This window comes from Chinchilla lanigera, unplaced genomic scaffold (genome assembly GCF_000276665.1).
Source record: "Chinchilla lanigera isolate Chin_1 unplaced genomic scaffold, ChiLan1.0 scaffold00072, whole genome shotgun sequence".
In the NCBI taxonomy this organism is placed as follows: Eukaryota; Metazoa; Chordata; class Mammalia; order Rodentia; family Chinchillidae; genus Chinchilla; species Chinchilla lanigera.
The window spans coordinates 2,001,401-2,021,568 of NW_004955473.1; the positions used below are offsets into that span (position 1 = coordinate 2,001,401).

Sequence of the window (20,168 nt, forward strand, 5' to 3'; positions counted from 1 at the left end):
TAGCCCCACGGAAGTCCAGCCAAAGCTGAGGATCCCAGGGAGCGAACAGTGTGGGGCACAGCTATAAAATGGCCTGAGAAGGGCTAGGGTCACTTGGCACACCGAAGTCTAGAGCAGCAGGTAAACCGGACTGGTCTTGCATCTGGAGCTGCCCAAAGTTTCAACATGTCATTTCACAGTAACCTAGTTGGTCCCATTTTACAGAAAAGGAAACTGAGGCTCCGGAGGAGCAAGTGACTACGGCAGGGATGCTCGGCAAAGAAGTGACATATTTCTCAGGGTTCCTGCCCAGTGCCTAGGTTGCTGCTTCAAAGTACAGAAAGACCAGGACAGGGGTGGAGCAGAGCACAGGCAGGGAGATATTAGGAGGGCCTGTTTCTGGAAACCTCCACCCCAAGATGCAGCTCACAGTGTCACTGCACTACTCTGAAACACTGCTGCCACCCTGTGCCCCTTCTGCAGTGGCAGCGGGGCTGGTGAGAGTGCATACTCAGTTAAGAAAACACCAGTGTCCTGATGTACCGCAAACTCCCCTGACTAATCACATGAGCACAGCCTGAGCCTAAGTTCCCAGGGTCCTTGTCCTGAAAGGACATCCACTGTTTCCTTGTTAACCCCTGCATGCCTGGTCCTGCAGCCGAGAAAAGCCTTTTGGACGGTAGCGCTTGATAACATATATGCCTATTTATTAAAAAGAGGTGGTGATCTTATCGAGAAACTGGTGGACAGTGCCTGGTTTTCTGGGAACAAACCCTAGGGCTCTGTTGTGTGATCTTGGGCACATCCTTAGTCCTCTCTGGGCCTCGGTTTCCTCGTGTGTCACATCACCCAGGAATAGATGGTTTCACTCCAACACCGTGTGTAGTTACATATTGTATCCATTCATCCAATAAACACTTGCGAATGAAGTCTTCCCGCAGGGCTGGGCTTGGCGCAGCAGATTCAGAAAAAAAGAGAGGAGTGAGAATGAGTGTTTGCTTTGAAAATGCTCAGATTCCCTGCCTGCACTGTTTTTTGGGCATGCTTCCTTTTTCATGCTGACTTACCTTTTCACAAAATGCCCCCGCTTCCGTTCGTGAATGGAAATTGGCAAAGAGAGACAGGAAAGGTCCAATTTGCTTCTCTGCTATTTTAGAGGAGGCTGAAATTACGAGCCAAAGTGGAGTGATGCGCTCGCTGGAGTGACCTCCGCTCTCCAAGGCAGAAGAAAGAAAACCTAGGTCCTCTGCTCTTGAAGTGGTTCGAGCTCTTGGGCGTGAGGCATTATTATATAAATTCAAGCTTGCTTCTGATCCTTAGTACCCTGAGTTGCCTGAAGGGGGGAATGGCACTGCCTGCGTGTGCAGCCCGGGCGCTCGGGCCGCCACTGCAACCGGAGCACCGAGCGCCCGCCCGCACCACCTGTCCCCGCCGGCATTCCAGAGTAGAGGCCGAATTGGCAGCGAGCCAGCCCGGGTCAGTCGCAGCCTCAGTCCGCGCGGGCCCTCCTAGGGGTGTGTCTCACGGATTCAACTCTCGGCCGCTGCGGGACGAGCCCATCAAGGCATCTTTCTCCCTGGCGGGAGCCTTGAGCGCCCCGCTCTTCGCGCTGCTGCCCCGAGGCTGCCGCAGGCGGATGAACGACCTCAGGCGACGCTGGGACCTGGGCTCCCTCTGCCGGGCCCTGCTCACTCGGGGCCTGGCCGCCCTGGGCCACTCGCTGAAGCACGTGCTCAGTGCAATCTTCTCCAAGATTTTCGGCCCCCTGGCCAGGTAGGTTCTAGAAAGCGCGGCTCGCGCTCTTGCGCCAGGGCGCGCAGGGGACATGAGGGGAGGAACGGCAGCTGCGAGCGGAGGCAAGGGCGCAAAGTTCAGCTAGCCGGTGGTGACCGGTCTCGGGGACTTGGCCCACCGAGCGCGGCGCGCAAGTGACCACGCTTCGGGTCCTTCCCTGCCCTGCCCTGCCGTTCCACAGGCGCCCGCAGCGCAGCGACTCCGCTTGCAGGTCGGGCTGCCTGTGGGCTCCCTCCCGCAGAGGAACTCCGAACCCCTGCTCAGAGCTCCCTGGAGGAAAACACCCGGGTGGGCAACTGGGTGCGCGCGGGAGCTGGGCTTCGGGACGCGAGAGAGCCTGCAAGTGAGGCAGGCAGCGGCGCGCGCCCGGGGGTTGGGGTCGGAGGAGCCCGGAGGAGTCCAGGGGCGAAGCGCGATGGGAGCCATGGAGAGTGGAGCGAGTACTGCGGGGCCCGTCTGGGGACCCGAGTTGGGGAGTCGGACGACGGGGACTGGAGGGGGTCAGGCGGGTATAATAGCCTACGAAGGGGCTTCAGAGGGCTTCGGCGGAGGGAAGGGGCCGGCGGCCAGCGGGAAAGAGTCGGGATGGGGGTTGCGGCAGAAGCCACAGCGCTGAGCCTGCCGGGAAGAAAGCGGGGAAGGGCGCCGCGGCCGCCGCTACCGCCACCGCCACCGCCACCGCCGAGTACTCGGTGCGCAGGGGAGGGGGAGAGGGGCGCAAGGGCGCCGCCGGGGGAAGGGGGCGGTGCGGGCGCGCGGCGAGCTCGGGCTGAGCTGCGGGATTGACGTAACGAGCTTGGGTTTCCCCCAGCGTCGGGAACATGGATGAGAAATCCAACAAGCTGCTGCTGGCTTTGGTGATGTTCTTCCTATTTGCCGTGATCGTGCTCCAATACGTGTGCCCCGGGACAGAATGCCAGCTCCTCCGCCTGCAGGCGTTCAGCTCACCGGTGCCGGACCCGTACCGCTCGGAGGACGAGAGCTCCGCAAGGTTCGTGCCCCGCTACAATTTCAGCCGTGGCGACCTCTTGCGCAAGGTAGACTTCGACATCAAGGGCGATGACCTGATCGTGTTCCTGCACATCCAGAAGACCGGTGGCACCACTTTCGGTCGCCACCTGGTGCGCAACATCCAGCTGGAGCAGCCTTGCGAGTGCCGCGTGGGTCAGAAGAAATGCACTTGCCACCGGCCGGGTAAGCGGGAGACCTGGCTCTTCTCCAGGTTCTCCACGGGCTGGAGCTGCGGGCTGCACGCCGACTGGACCGAGCTCACCAGCTGCGTGCCCGCGATGGTGGACGGCAAGCGCGACGCCAGACTGAGACCTTCCAGGTGTGTGTTCTTTCGCGGCCCAGCGGGCAGGTGAAACGCGGCACCGACCCGGGGTTGGGCCGGCCGAGGGCGGGAAGGCGCCGCCCGCCGGCTATCTGGCGCCGGGCGCGCACCGTGGCTCTCAGGCGGTCTCACCCGGATAGGCAGGAGTTAGGTGCCCACCTTTGCAGTGCTGTGGCGGCCTCCGAAAGTCTTTTGACTCTGGCCTGGGACTGCCCTCGGTGTGTGGGAAGACGGGTCGGCTTGGTGGTTGGGAATCCGTGCGGGCCAAGCAACCAGGCCGCCGCAGCCACCGCCTGGCCCCAGTACCACGTTAGCACTGGGAACCGTGCTCTGCAGGCAGCGCCCCAAGGTCCTCGTCCTTTTGCTCTCCTTTCTTGTGCACTTCCGTCCCAAAGCCTCCTTTCCATGCTGTCTTTTCCCCTTATGCCCGAATTCTCTTCTCCCTTTTTTTCTTTTAGCGAGAAAATTCTTTTCCTCTTGTTTTCCAGATCTTGTGTGCTCTTGGTTGCTCGCTCTTTCCTTCTCTTTCCGTGTCTAAGCCCCCCTTTTCTTTTGCTTTTCTTCCTTTTCATCTTTTCTATTTCTCTTCTCCTGCCCTACTTTTACTGCCTCCCTCTGCCTTTGCCCTGCTCTCCCTGGGCGAGTGGTTGTTCTCGGTCCTCTGTGTGCACACCTGGAGAGAGGTTTTGTTCCCAGCTCGGGGACTGGCACCCCGCGGGCTCAGGGGCGTGCTGGGACGCTGCCCTGGACTCTCTCCTGATGAACAAAGATGCGGAGCCTCAACACTGGGTGCCCCATGCCAAGTATCAGGGAGCCTGGGGAAGATATGGAAAAAGCTAATTTATGAACAGTCCCTAGTAGCCTGCTAGCTGGAAACCAGCAAGGTATCTTCTTCCCTGTAGCGCAATGGCAATGTCTAGTTGCTAGAGGTCATGGAATGCTGTGAAGGGTCCAGTGTGGTTATTTTCAGGTGACAGACGGTGTTCCAACCTGGTCTAATGCTTCACAGATTTCCTAAAAACAAACCTGGACTGGGTCAGGGAGTGTAAGGAGTGAACAAGGTGGGTTTGGTTGCCAAGGAGCCTTTCAATGGTGTCTTTGAGTGGGCAAGGACATGGCCTTGCCCCCTCCTCCCCTTTAAGGAGAGAGGGATCTTCAAAGCTGCTGCTGCAGTGGCTGCTTGCCTGGGTCTCTTTTGCACCCTCCCCTGTGTGGAGGCATTCAGTGACTTGGACTAGGAGCTGCCTGGAAGGCAGCTTTAGGATGCAAGTCCTTGTGGTTTCCTCTGTCCAGCTGCAGAAGAAGGGGCCCTCTGACTTTCTGGTTATTATTACCATTTAAAAGGAACCTCATTGCCTGCCTCTCCTGCTCACTTTCTCTTCCTTCCATTTCCTTTCTCAAATGCCAGAATTCTGGAGAACTCTTGAACTTTCATTTCCTTTCTAGACTAACAGATTTGCTTTTCCATCCTGAGAGAACCTTGCCCCAGGAAGTTGACCACATCAATCCATTACCAGGATTGTGTAACTTATTGTCACAACACAATTCTGTTGTTGGGACTCTGGCAGGCTGAAGTAGTAGGACTGCAATTTCAAACCCATCCTGGGCAACCTAGCAAGAGCCTATATCAGAATAAAAACAAAAGGACTGGGAATGTAACTCAGTGAGAAGGCTCTGGGTTCAATCTCCATACTGAAAAAAAAAATCTGATGTTTAAGGAGTTCCCAAACAATTTATCATCAATATTGAAAATAATCTCTCATGTCGACAGGGCTTGTAGGTGCTGAGGGATAGTGTGATTAAAAAATCTCTATGGGAAAAATTGATTCCATAGCTATGACTGTGGCAGAATAGTAAAAATAAGGTCGTGGTGGCCATGGAAGGCACAGACTTGTTTGGAGTTCTGCAGGACACATGTGCCTTTAGTAATTTGAACATGTGGGTCAGGAAGTGGCATCTACAAACACACATTATTAATGTAACCTGAGTTATCTATTTGGTCACCATCATCCTTTGGCAGATTCGTTCAGACATTCTCCATGAGCTGACCAGAACCCTGCAAAGCCTCTTGGATATCCCATACTGAAGGAAAATTATTTGTAATGAAGTAGGATTTTCTTGCTGTTAAAAGGGTGATACTATAGTGCCACCTAGTCTAATTGAAGAAGAACCATGTTTTCAAGAGTCAGTTACTAGATTTTATGGCATTTACAAAAAGGAAATAAAATTTGCCACACACTGCTAATTGAAGGGTGCTTTTTAATTTCATTCATTCCTGCCAACCTAGAAATAGGCATTTTGAAGAATAGCCATAGCCTGAGGGTTCCAGAATTTCCCAGGTTGGTGACAGATCCTTGCTTGCAGTTCTGATGACCCGTAAGAACTAAGAGGTACTCGTGTGGGAGGGAGTCGAGGGTGGATCTGTTGTGAGTGTGCACATGTGCAGCAGAGGGGCAATTGTAGCAGCTAAGGATCTGCACTGGCAATGATTGCTGCTAGTAGCGAGCTTACCTTGGGAAGATGGGAGTCTGCCTCCAGAGTTCCCTTGTAGGGCAGCCTCTTCATGCCAGCTGATGGTTTCTGGGCTCTGTAGAATTGAAGGAAACAGCAGCGCTGGCTGGCTGGCTGGGCATTCGGATACCTTTACCTTAGTTCTAGAACAGCACTGAATCAGCTGTGTGACCTTGGAGTACAGCCTGTGTGGAAAGTGCATTTCAGATGTGTTTTTGGGTTGCTATCTTGGTATTGCTCTATAAATTTGCACTATCGTTTGGAGAAGGACAAAGTGGACAAAAGCATTCCCATGAGAATAAAGTACAAATTAGTTGAAGGACTTTCTCAAGGTTATTGAGCTCTTTCGTGGCACAATAGGAATCTCACTGCAGTACTGTCACAACCCTTGCTCTGTTGACTGTGTCCTGATGCACAGGGGCTTTAACAAAAACATGACGAGGTATTTCCGATTAGTAATTACCATGGAGTGAACACCCAGTATATGTTAGCTGTTGTTGTTATCCTCAGGATCATTACTGTCATCAGTAATTTTACACATTGGTTTCAGCAAGTGATTGGGCCAGGGTTGCCACCCTTATTGGGAGAACAGTATTTGACATCCCTGACACTTTATGCTCACCAGGAGCTGGACTGTCATAGCGGCCTCTCCTTGCCTTGCTGGAAATCCCTGCAAAGCGGAGCAGAATGAAAAGGGGCTTGGGGGCCTGGTTGGCGAGTGTCATTAGGAAAAACACGGACCACCTCCTGACCCGCAGCCATTCATTCACTTAGTGGAAGCATGGGAGGTTGTCTTGGCTGCAAGCCAAGAGCCTGACTCCTGTTCCCGGTGCTACGTTTGAGATATTTTCTTCCGCTGTGGATGGTAAAGTACTTGGGTGATATGTAATTGCCGAATAGAAACTACTGTGCTCACATTGCCTGGCGAGGAGGGGCTGTGCTTGTCTGGCAAAAGGCTTAAATTGTTTATTGAAATAATATCTCTCAAAAAAATTAGAAGTTGCATTTCATCCATCTGTTTGCCAGTATGTTGTCGGAGGTCAGAAAAGAGTCCTGCTCATTTTAGAATTTCTAAGACCACTTTAAAAAATGTATCAAAATATTGTTGCCCAGCAGCTGTTAAAATTCCCAAATTCTGCATAGTTTTCTCAAGCCATATTTCCTATGTTTGTAGCCAACTCTAGTATGCCACTTGGTCTGTGGGAGGAATTCAGAACTGGGAAGGAAATTACACTAGTACCATGCTGGCTGCTACACACGAGATATATGTGGGTTCAGGGCCTGTGACTGTACATATCAGAGAATCTGGCCAGATACTCGATCCTAGATTTTAAAATCTCTAAAATTTTTAGCAGCCATTTGGAAGAGTAACCAATTATCTAAAATCCAGCAGGATATCACTGACGGGAAAAGACTGAAAGGTTTTTTGCTTAGACGGAGAAGTTTTCTTTGGTGGGGGTATTTATTCATTTAAAACAATTGTGGTAAAGGCTTTCTTTTCTTTCCATCTCCTTTAAAAAGATGCTGTGTTCTGAAAGAGTTAGAACTGTAGCGTGCATGTGCCTGATCATGCCTGTCATGCCTAAGCCTGCATTCCCTCCTGTTCTTGATTTTGTGGTAAGGCAAGATGATGAGACAGGCTTGTGATACCGGGTGAAGTAGGGTGTGAATGCACTGTTCCTCCGGCAGTGCTGCAATCCTGTGGTCCATCAGGCTGCGGGCTCTTGGATGCTCACCTTCCTTTGGCAGAGCGTGCTTCTCTTCAGCCATTTTTGATGAAACTTTGTACTGCCCCCACCCACTTCATCAGTCTGGGGAGAAAGCTACCATGATAATGTCTCTGTAATGCTGCAAATATTAGCTCACATCTGGTATGGAGGACAAATCATTGAGTTTCCAAAAAAGTTCTAAGTTTTCAGGTAGTCCAAGTGTTACTCAGGATTGCCTTCTGTTAATTTGAGGTTAGTGCCGTTATGTAGCGATGAAAATACGAAAGCTTCTCTTTAATGGGTACCAGGCATCAACTGAGATAGTGCAAAATGCCATTAAAAGAATAGTCATTTCTTTTCTCTGTCATTCATTAAATGAAATTTTATGAAACTGCTTATTATATTCCAAGGAAGACTTGTCATTCATGGCAATAATGTCTTTACTTACAAGAATATATTAAACATAAGGGAAATATCTGTCTGTTATGTTGTAGTTTAGGCCAAACCAGGGCAAACCTGGTGGTTATACCTTCAGTACAGGGAAAGCAGTCCACAGACATAAGAGACAAGACGAAGCCAGAACAGCACACGTCACCATCTTCAGCCTCAAGTGCATATGTGAAGCACAGAATTGCATAGTACAGACATTGGTGGAAGAGGGAATTCTGATTTTGAGCACATCCTTTTCCTTCTTTGGCCACAGTATCTCCTCTGTCAGATGGGAGATTCAAACAAGATGCTTTCTGGTATGGCCTCTTCCTTTGCAATGCATGAGGAATAGGGCAAGAAAAGGAGAGATTTATTTGAGAAGGCCTCGGGGACTAAGGGGGTTGCATATTGAAGAAGAGCAGCATGGTGGATGGGCATGGCATCCTCATGGCAGCCTCCCCTCGCCAGGTGTGGCAGAGCTGAGGAGGTGCATGCTTGGACGGGTAGTGGTTAAGGAGGTAGATGGGGTGCAGCCCCACTGTTGGAGGGTCTGGACTGGCAGGGAAGAGGTTGAACCCCAGTGAGTATGAGAAGCTCTTGGATGGAAAGAGAGTAAGAAGCACAGAAATAAGTAAAGTCTAGAGTTCAAAGTACCTCCCTGATTGCTGGTCCTGAGTGGAGGTTGTACCACTGAGGAACACAGAAGCATGCAGAAGGGGATGTGCTTTGGGTAGGGAGAATGCTAGTCATGAGTGGTCCCTGTCACTTAGGCTTGTAGTAGACAGCGCTTGTAAGGAAATGAGAACCTGTGCTCTGTGGCAGGTTTGGGCTTCGTTGCATATGTGGGAACCTGTGAACCCAGTTCATCTGAATTTACAATTGGCGTTATTATTTAAATGATAGCTGCAGTTCACATATGGGACTTTTAGCCAAGGAAAGGGAAGTTTGAATAAAGGAAAAGATTGACAGTTATGATTACATAAAAATGAGAAATGTTCATCTGTCAAAGAAAAAAAGCCTAAATGAAAAGGCATATGTCAAACTGGTGAAAATATGCACAACAATTACAACAGACAAAAGGCTGAAGTCTTTCCTGCACAAAGAAATCCTATGAATCGATTAGAGAAACAAAGGGCACAACCAGAAGATTTACAGTGTCACACCCACAACTAGTTTCCAGATATGGAGAAACTGTTATGTCTCACGGGTACAGAAGAAATGCAGATATAAACACTTAAACTTAGGATACCTTTTATTTTTTTCTCTAAGCTCAATTAAAGCAACAGAAACCAACCTGTATCTCCACCAAGCAAAAAAACAGTAGCCACTGCTGACAAAGGTATGGCTAATATCTTAATTCTTAGAAATTACGATGAGAATGTAAACTTAATCTTTTTTTGGTACTGGGAATCAGAGAGAACGTAACCTTGAATACTGTAATCCTTTGGGAAAAAACTTAGAAAATATAGACACAGATATTACAATTCTTTATTTCATTGATGCACAAATTCATGTGTGAGTTTTACTGAAAACTATAATTCTACACATACTTTTCATTCATTCACTAATTTGTTTATTCAACAGATATTTATTGAGTGTTTGCTATCACTGCACCTATGTGCTGGGGGTAGGGGAACCCTGAACGTCCAGAGAGCTGGAGGTGCAGTTCAGTGGTCGTGTTTGCCTAGTATACGTGAGGCCGTGGATTCCATCCCCAGAACTGCCCCTTACCCCGGAAAAAGGAAACAGAAAGTGGGCAAACATGGTCCCTCCCCTCAGGGAGTGGGAGATACAGACATGAAACAAATGATTAATTACTTAAAACTGTGAGAAGTGCCACAAGGAGAGGGGAAGTACAGTGTTCTAAGAAAATATATAGTAGCAAGTGAACTGGAGCAACTACATGGAGATGTCCATAGACAAGAGAATGGCTGAAGAAATCTCAGTTCATTCACTTTAAGGATTATTACAAATCCACTTAAATGCCCTCTTAAAGAATGTGGACAATTATTTGTGATTTAATGCTAAGAAAATCCAGAAAATTGCAGATCTTCTATGACTATAATCATGATACAGCAAAAAAGAGAGCAGAGGAGGGCAGAGGGAAAGAAAAATAGAAATCGCCTTCCCACCCCTCCCAAATCTAAGCATGAAAGTTTTAAAAATTTCCTTTATAAACCTGAATTAGCCTTATAATGAAAGTAAACATTAACAATTTTTAAAATAATATTTTACCATGGCTTATTTCATTAGCCTCTTGATATCATGACTGCACTTCCTGGGAAAAGTAGCCTTAGCCCAGTCAACCCTCAGACTGAAAGGCAGAGGTGATAGATACATCAGGTATTGGCTGCTGACTTTTCTTAATTTGCTGTTATGATATTCCCATATAATCCATGAAACTCTTAAACCCATCAGTGTAGAGATATTTAAGTGACTTGTTACTGTTTCTTTTCATTAAAAAAATTGAACAGAATAGAAGTTAATAATGGTACACACTTGGAAATATCAGGTTTTTGCTGACCCACTCAAGATACTCTGAAATTTGGCCCTTTCTGGTCCCCTTTCAAGGTGAGTTGGTGGAGAAGTTGGAGGAAGAAAGTCTTTGGGGTCCTAAAGGGCTGTGGTTCTAAACACTGGTAACTAAGATCTCAGATCGATTAGTGCCACGTGTTCCTCTCATTCAGGAGGGTCCATTGCTGGACAGCCTCCTCCTAGAGCAGTTTCACTGCCAGCAAGTATTATTCTTAGTTAACCAGAAATTACGTTGATTATAACAACTTCATTGCCCAACAAGTCTGGGTACCTGTGAGGCTATTCCAGAAACATAGTGAGGTGCAGAATCCCATTATTGAACCCACACCTATTTACATGTTATTTTGACAGTGTGAAGAATGTAGTTCACAGCTGAAAAGCTAATACTGTATTGATATTCTATGAGGCATAAAATGAGACATTTAGTCATTGATTTTAGAAAGAAAGGCACGGATGAGAATTTCCCCCTTTCCATGAAAGGGCAATGAACAAGCCACCTAATGTTACATTTCATGTAAAGCAATGTCATTGTAAACTTAGAGAACTATTTTCCTAAACTTTAGCAAAATATTATAGGCAATAGAGCTATTCTTGTTCTACTTGGTATTGGACTTCACAGATTATTCAGTTGGTATTATTGCATTCCATTTGTTTTTTCTGCCATTTTGCCTCTTAAGAACAGTGTTGAAGACTTTGACACATTTCAGAGCATTACACTAAATAAATCTGTCTTGCACATTCCACTGTGCTTTTTCTGGAATATTATAAATATTCAAATGTAGGCACACATGCAGATTCAAAATAAGATTCAATACATGCAAATTCTGCATAAATTTTGTATTTATAACTTAGCGGTAGTTTTGAACTTGTTATCCCATGATATAAATGTATCAAATATGAGCTCATGGGAATTACCGAAAAATATATTTTTCTGATTAAACTGTGGGCTCTTTTTCAGTCACAATTTAAGCTCCAATTCTGGGTTATATTGTAAGAGAATAATTTGCACTTCATTTACTCTGAATTGTCAAGATTTGCGTTCTTCCCCGATGTAAATGTCTGCAAAGACTTCTTATTCAGTTTGATTGCTTTTTAAATTTTACTAGCAGAGATGCCCTAGTGAGCCTGAGACACTTGGTCTCTTTCTTGTGATGAGTTTAGGCTCAGTGAATCACTTCCATGCACTTTTCTGTAGGAAGACAGGGCAATTGAAATGTGCAATGTATTGATCTACATCAAATGGATTAGACCCGTGTGCATCATTCCTTGCATGAATTTACTTTTTCCCAAACTATAGTAATAAGGACAAGTCCTCAACAGAGTATCAGCTCATGGGGATTCTTGGGATTTGGCTAACTTCCTACAGGAGAATGAATGCAAGCAGAGAAGTTTTAGAAATTGACTTGGGTGGGCTGGGGGTGTAGCTCAGCAGCACAGTGCCTACCTGGCAGGTCCTGAGTTCGATTCCCAGCACAAAAAAATAGTCTTGAAACACTTGGGTGAAAAAATGATCTTAAGCACCATATAGAGTGCTTAGCAACTGAATGTTGTTACTAGTCAGGCAGGAATACAGGGTAATACCTGAGTGCATGCAAAGGAACCTTAGTAATCTGATGTATTTGGAAGTATTACCAGTCGTTCACTGACTACATTAAATTTCTCAGTTTAGAGGCTAGTGAAGAATTCCAAACCTTAGGTGAAGAGAAGTGCTATCAAGTGGTGATTTGGTCCAAGTAGCTCCCCCGTATCGTCCGTGAAGATCTCTTGCTATTTTTGGGGTATGTATAGAGCCAGGCTCTGTGCAAGGAACATAGTATATATTTTCTCATTTAATCCTCAGAAGAACCCACTAAAGTAGATGCTTTAAAAACCCATTCAAAGATGAGAAAACATACACTTGGACAAGATATATAACTAGCCCTGATCTTCACAGCTAGGCAGTGTTGGACCTGGCACTTAAAACAGTTGGGACACCTTGCCTGTCTAGTATCTTTTCATATCTATTAAATTCTCAGACAAATTTCAAAAAGCCTTATTTTTGTGTATGTGTGTGACTGTATCTGTATCAGCTAAGTGGAATGAAGACCTGGAGACATTAAACTCCGTCACATTAACTGATTTTTAAAAAGCACCTTTTAAAAAGTGTGATAAAAATCACTCCTTCAAGTGAGCTCTGCAGCTCATTTCTCCCTGTTAAGTAATTAGATATCTAAGTTATTTCAAATACTTTAAAGACTGTTTTACATAGAAGAATGATGTTTTAGTGGAAATAAAGAAGCTGGACCTGTTGGCACGTTCCTGTAGTCCAGCACTCAGGAGACTGTGTCGGAAGGATCCCTTGAGCCCAGGAGTTCTAGATCTGCCTGGGAAACATAGTGAGACCCCAGCTCAGAAACAAAAACAAAAACAAAAAACAAAAAGAGTAACGAGGTATGTTAGAAGAAATATTTTTTGTCCAGATTCAGAAAATAAGACCTTACTGCATTTTAATTTCTGTCCCATTTGAACTGAAGAATTGGTGCACACACTATGCAATATTTATGAGTCCAAGGCATCTTGCATCTTCTGGAATGTTTGTTTCATTAGCTGTGTCAGTTGCCCTGGCTTATAGAACCGGTTCTATAAACAAACATTGTTTTTCACTGCATTTGGTCTGTGTAGACATAGCCTTTGGGAAGTAGTGTAAATGAGTTCGTCCAGGGCAGCTCGTGTAATCTAGGAGCAGAGGAGCCAGTGAAAGATACTTTCTGTCTGCAAGGAAACTAGAAGGTAGACTTTCAGAGATGGAACATGGGACCGGGGGAGGAGGAGGAAAAAGAGAGAGATAACGGGGATGAAATTAGTCAAAGTAAGTTATATGCACGTACCCAGAGACCAAAATGAATCTCCTTCTTATGCATCAGTAGCATGTACCAATAAAAAATATACACTCTTTCAAAACCCAGTGAGGGATATGAGAAAATGAATCCTGAAATCTGTTTTTATCTCAGGGCTCATGATGGAGATAAAAGGAATGCAATTTGTTGTTAAAATAGCCAAGCAAGCATAGCAAATTCCCAGAGGAATGACTATTCCCTCCAGTTTGGAAGAGGTGGCTTTAGGAAAGTGTCCTTAAAGAGAATATGCAAATTAACCACCCAAGCCTATCAGCCTAGTAGAGCTTATTTGTGTGGGTGGCAAGGAAATGAGGTTCAGGGCAGGGAAGAATGGTCAAGAGACACCAAGTATGGCCAGAGGCCACTGTGACCTTGGGCTGGTAGCCACTTAAGCAGATGCTTCACGGCTAAGACCTTGCTTAAGTGGAAGATTAACTGCCAAAATATTTTGAAGGTTGATAAACTCTTTAAGCCTATTTGCCAGATACTCTAGAGGCAAAAATACTATTTTTTTGTGATTGCTTTTGTTCAAAATAGTATAGTATTTTCTAAGAGTGTAATAAGACACTTCCAACTCATTAAAGCAGTGTTGAAATGAAGCATATTGTGGTGAAGTTATGTGTGGCAGGCTATTTATGAAAAATTACTTTAATAAAATTTTAATGGACATATAGAAATGACTTTATATATAAACACAGCGTAAGATTAATGAAAGACTGGTATAAGAATATGAAACTGAAGTAAAATTTTCTTTTCAAAATTGCATTATTGAACAAAGTGGTCTGTGCTTGTTTTTCCTTGGAGTTAAGGATCCATGATTCGCATCTACCACCCTCTGTTATTCTTTGTAACTTGGAAGCAAAGCAAAAAATGAAAAGAAAAAAATGAGGAAGATCATTTTAACATTAGGATAGCATTTTACAATCTTCTGGCAGCTTTTGTATTTATCACCATATGGATGTACATTAAATCTGCATCTCCCTCTCATTTATATGTTTATGAAGTTATAAAGACATACACATGCTCACGCAAAATAATTAAGCAAGTGATGTGTGTTTGACAATGTTTGGTGACTTAATGCCAATTAGATGGGTTAAAAAAAGCCTTGCCTTCCTAATCCAATTGCTTTCATGCTTTTTGGTTTATGCACTTAGGGATAGAATCCATTTAAAGTGCAAAAATTTGCATACATGCAGCCGTGAGTGAGACTTCTATTTACTCCAGATGGTCTTGAAAAATTATTAGTGAGGGGCTTAGAGACATAGATGGCATCAGATCCATTAGGATGAGACTGAAATCACACAATTTCGTTCTAGCAGTTCCTTCTGCAGGGGAAGGAGTGTGATTTTGCTATCGGGAGAGCTAAAGCTATGGAGCACAGCTAGACTGTTTAATCCAGCTCTTCTGTTTTGCTGGAGTCTGACTTTCTAGTTAAGAGCGAGGCTGTCTGGAGGTCTTATTTGCGAAAATGGAAAAATGAATAGCACAAACCCATAGCATGTACACCTACATCATCTTGCTCTGAGTTGTATACTTTGGTGTGGAGGACCACCTGGGCGAATCTTCATGAAAGAGGAGCAATTGTCTCTGTTTGGGCTGAACCTGACCCTGTTTCCAGGTACTGATATGTACAGAGCTAGCTACGACTTTTCCTTATCACTTCATCTGGCTTTAAGCAATGCATATCAGTTCAGCCGAGGTGCTGATGGTAGTCTTTGAAGATTGGTTCCCCTTCCCCTCTCCCCCCTAGTTGTTCCCATGTGTGAGGCAGGATGAAGACCTCTTGGCTGGGATAAACCTGGAGTTAGAGGCTATGACTTCCTGGGGCTTGAAAGATTACACATCAGAGCTAAAGCACCAACCCCAAAACATCAGATACTATCTCAACTGTGTTATGCTGATTACTCTTTCTGCATATCCTTCTCTCTGCATACTGCAGAGCTGATTTCAGCCCTCCTACCTAGCCCAGCTCCCAGCACTCACCCATTTCCTGAGATTCTTACAGTCACTTATCCTCAAGCACTCCCTTCTTCATGAGTTAATAAAATCTGAGCTAGCCCTGGGTCGCGGCCTTTGATCTGGATGGCCATCATCATGGTTAGACTTAAGACCCCTTGGCTCCCCATAACTACACATATGCCTTGGTGTCTTCATTCTTGCCATGGGTTGCAGTGTAAGTGGTAGACTGGAATTAACTCACTAAAGTTCCAATAACTTTTCCATAGGATTACAAGTATAAACCTCCTGGGCCGCGATGAGGACCGGGAAGGGCTCTCTGTACCTTGCTGATGTTTGTATTTAGCTTATCACAAGAAATGTAGGAGGAAGAAAAAAGACATTCTCCCAAAACCTTATTATTGTTATTGTTATTATTTTTTGTACCTGGAATCAAACTCAGGACCTTGAGCTTGCCAGAAAGGTGCTTGTGCAGCTGAGCTATATCCCTGGCCCTTTCCCAAATTTTAAAGAGTTAGACATACTGAAGAAATGGTAGATATTTCAGTTATGATGCCAGAAGTTCAAGTGGGTCTGAGTAAAAGAAATGCAGTTGGGTAAAAGATAAATTACTGCCACAATTAAATAGCAGACTGCCTCTTAGTGACTTTGATTCTTCCATCCCAGATGTAACCAGCACCTTACTCTACTTGCTAGAGCTAGAGAAGCTTTGGGGACCGTTGGTGCGCCCACATGTGATTCGGAGCACTTGATAGAGGCAACAACCCCATGCAAATGGTGATTGTTTTGGTGGTGAGAACCTCAGAAGTTAGGGTCCCTAATAACTTTCAGCTTGGATTTCTGGGTCAGCATGGTTCTGCTAGTTTGGGGGGCCTTTTGTGATTCAGCATAATTTTCTGGCGATTCATCCAAAATGTTGTGTGGAGAACCAGTTCATTCTTTTTTTGTTTCTGAACTGTATTCCACGGAGGTGTGTACCACAGTTTGCTTAACCATTTTGCTGCTGAAGGACATCTGGACTAATTCTAGAATGGACGGAGCTGCTACAAACATTTGAGTACTGGTTTTTGTGGAATGATGAGTCTTCGTTTCTTTAGGATAAATGCTTGTGGATGCACTTGCTGGGTTGTTTGGTAATTATACATTCAGTTTTATAAGAAACTGCCAACTGTTTTCCAGCATGGCTATAAAGCATTTCACATTCTTACCAGCAGTAAGTGATCATTCTCTCTTTATCTTTGCAAGCATTTAGTATTGTAGTTTTTAAATTTCAGCTATTCTACTAAGTGTGTAGAAATACCTCATTATGGTTTTAATTTGTTCCTCTCTTAATGGCTAGTGATGTTCAGTATCCTCTCACATGCCTGTTGGCAGTCTGTATGTCTTATTTGGTGAAATGTCTTATTCCCCTATTTCTGCTTGGATTTTTGTTTTCTACCTTTCTAACTTTGAGTGGTCTCGTGCATTCTCTATGTTAGTCCTTTTTAAGTTATGTTTGCAAATATGTTTTCCTTGGTCCATATCCTATCTTTTTATCTTTACATGATATGTACAACTACACAATTTTTAATTTTGATGAGGCCTCACTTCTCATTTCTTTTTGTAGGTCATGCTTCTAGTGTCAACTCTAAGAATTCTTTGCTTACCTCTACATCTTAAAGTTTTTTTTATGATTTTCCTAATAGTTTTATAGTTTAACTTTTATGCTTAAGTCTACGATACAGTTAAAAGTTCTATCCTTATTAAATTGTTTCATGCACTGTAATGCCTACCAGTTAAAACTGTGTATGCAATATGGTGGTTCTGAATATACTGAGAAAATCATGCAACCATTACCTCTGTCAAATCCTGTTTTCATCACTGTGTAAAGTCATACTATTAGCAGTCACTGCCTGTTTTTCTCTCCCCGCAACACTTGAAAACCACTTAGCTACATTGTCTCTGAATGTACCTGTCATAGAGTTTTCATATATATAGAACAAACAATATTGGCCTTGTGTGCCTGGTTTGTTTTACTTAGCATATTTTGAGTTTCATTCATTTTGTGACATTCATCAGTACTTCATGACTTTTTTTTACAGTACTGTAGTTCAAATCCAGGGGAGCTCTACCACTGAGCTACAACCCGATCCCTTTTTATGTACTTATTGTTTATTTTGAGACATGATCTGGTTGAGTTGATCAGGCTGCCCTTGAACTTGCTATCTTCCTGCCTCAGTCTCCTCAGTAGCAGGGGTAACAGGTGTGTGCCACTGCCACAGGTACTTCATTACTTTTTGAGGCCAAGTGATATCCTGTTATATGGATGTACTACATTTGTTTATCCATTTATCAGGTGGTAGACATTTGCATTGCATCCAATTTTCAGAATTGTGAGTAATGCTACTATGAACATGTACGTACAAGTTTTTTTGAATACCTATTTTCAGTGGTCTTGTGTATATATCTAGGGGTGAAATTGCTGGATCATATGGTAAGTCTGTGTTTAGCATACTGAGGAGTTGCTAGATTGTTTTCCAAAGCAGCTAAATCATTTTACAGTCCCACCAACAGCTTATGAGGTTTCTGATTTTCCCAAGTCCTCATTACTTATTATCTGCCTTTGTTTGAATTATAGTTAAATACACATTATATAAAATTTATCATTCTTTGTTTTAATTGTAGTGAAATTCACATAACATAAAGTTTATCATTAGGGACAGTCAGTACATCTGTCTTGTGCAACCATCACTGCTATCTACTTCCTGAATATTTTTATATCCCCAAAGTAAACCCCATACCCATTAAGCACTCGCTTACTTCCAATTATCCTGTCTCTCTAGGACCTGGAAACCACTAATTTGTAGACTGCCTCTATGAATTTGCCAACTTTGGATAATTCTTATAAATGCAGTTACCCAATATATGACCAATATATGTGTCTAGCTTCTTTCGCTTACTACCTTTTTGACTATAGCAACCTTATGGCCATGCAATAGCACAGTGAGGTTTGAGTTGAATTTTCCTGATGGCAAATGAAGTTTAATACTTTTTCATATGCTTATTTTCTACTCAGATATCTTCTTTGGAGAAATGCGTATTCAAGTGCTTTGCCATTTTAAGTTTTTTTTTGGTATTTGTTAAGTATTCTTTATATATTTTAGACATAAGTCCCTTGTACTACATACACTTTGCAAGTATTTTTCTTCCATTTAGTAATTTTTGTAAAACTTTACTGAAGATGCCCACTGAAGCACAAAACTTGTAAATATTGAAATCCAGTGTAACCTTATTTTTGTTGTTAGACTTTGCCTAACCTTACTTAGATCACAAAAACATCTTCTAAGAGTTTAGGGTTTTAACTTATACATTAAGGTGATTTTGAGTTCAATTTTGAACCTATTGCAAGAAAGACATCCAGTTTTATTTATTTTTAACATGGATATATGTTCCCGCATCATTTATTGAATAGATATTTTTCTCTATTTAATTGCCTTAATACATCTGTTATGGTTGATACATTGTGTCAACTTGGGGAGTCTAGAGGTTTGGCTAAGGGACTCAGCAGGAAGCCAGGGCGCTTACTTTGTATACATCCTGAGCCTGTGGAAGAGGAGGGCATAGAGACTATGTGAGAGCTACATGCCCCTTAGGTGGGGGTAGCTTGTTTACAATGTAAGGCAGGGAAAGAGGCTGCTTGCCGCAGTTCCTCCCTTTTTGCTCTGGCTGTTTACTGTTCGGTTGCCATTCCCTGCGTTGCTCTTGTTGCTTTGCTACCTTCTGCCTCGGAGCCAGCCAAGTATGGACTGAAACCTCCACAAACTGTAAGCCAAAGAAACCTTTCTTTCCTTAATTTTGGACGTTGGGTATTTGTCTCAGCAACAAGAGAAAAGTAACTAAGACAACATCTTTTGAAAAATAAACAACCAATGATAGATTTATTTCTACAGTCTTATTTCTAGTATACCAATCTATAAAAATGTCTTTGTGCAAGTGCCACACAGTATTGTTTGCTGTTGTTTTGTAGTTAGTTTTGAAATCAGGAAGTGTGAAGTGTCCATTGTTTTTCTAGTTTTGTAGATCATTTCAGCTCCTCTGGGTACCTTGAACTTCATTGTGAATTTTAGGATCAGCTTATCAATATCTGCAAAGAAGTCATGTGATTTTATTAGGACTGTATTGAATGTATGGATCAATTCAGAAGAATATTGTCTTATGGACAATATTATTCTTTCAATCTGTGAACATGGGCTCCCTTTCCATTTGTTTAGGTTCTCTTTAATTTTTTTAGTGGTATTTTGAAGATTTTAGATTCTATGTTTTCTGTTTATGTTAAATATATTCATAAATGTTTACTGAGGGTCTGGGGATTTAGCTCAGCGGCACAGCACCTGCCTGGCAAGTGGAAGGTCGTGAGTTCGATTCCCGATACCGGAAGAAAAACAAAACAAAACAGAAATGTTTACTGTTTTGATTATATGGTAAGTGAAATTGTTTTCTCAATTTTATTTTTGGATCATCCATTGCTAGTGTATAAATAGTTGATTTTTAAGTACTGATCATGTTTGTTTATTGAATTTATTTTTATAGTTTTACTTCTAGGAAATATTTTGTAATCCTTAAAGTTTTCTGCACAGATCATGCTACCTGTAAGTGAATAGTTTTACTCCTTCCTGTTTTGTGTGAGTGCATTTTATTTCTTTTTCCTGCCCAACTTCTTTAGCTAAAATCTCCAGTGCAACTTTCAGTACAAGTCTATATGTGAGGAACGCAGAGATACAATTGTGCTCATATTATTTTGTATCAGAAAATGCCCCCCCACCCATATACTTCCGTTTTGTAGTTGCCCAGGTAGTAGATCTTGTTCCAGTTTTGGTTGCTCCTGTCTCATAGGAACAGCTGGTCACTGTGACTCATAGCTGGTCACTACGATGCACATTGTATAAACTAATCCCCAATTGACAAGCAATTCTGCCTCTGTACTTCCTGCTTACTTACCTCATATAAGCCCTAGACCACCAGAGATCAGGGCCTGATATTTTAGGAGTGATCCTGATCAGTGCCCAT

General features: G+C 43.7%; 1 protein-coding gene across 6 annotated transcripts in view; it reads left to right on the forward strand.

The window, feature by feature from the left end:
- Positions 1 to 1,074: 1,074 nt before the first annotated feature.
- Positions 1,075 to 20,168, forward strand: part of Hs6st2 (heparan sulfate 6-O-sulfotransferase 2) — a 289,394-nt gene continuing 270,300 nt past the window's right edge. For 3 of the 6 annotated variants that reach the window (XM_005401207.2, XM_005401206.2, XM_005401208.2), the window contains exons 1-2: positions 1,076 to 1,752; positions 2,585 to 3,103. In XM_005401207.2, the coding sequence (XP_005401264.1) occupies positions 1,325 to 1,752; positions 2,585 to 3,103 (947 nt within the window). In that variant the 5' untranslated portion in view covers positions 1,076 to 1,324. Of the gene's footprint in view, positions 1,753 to 1,816; positions 2,062 to 2,390; positions 2,466 to 2,584; positions 3,104 to 20,168 lie in introns of those variants that run through there. The other 3 variants (XM_005401205.2, XM_013523047.1, XM_005401209.2) reach the window with 3 other exon arrangements.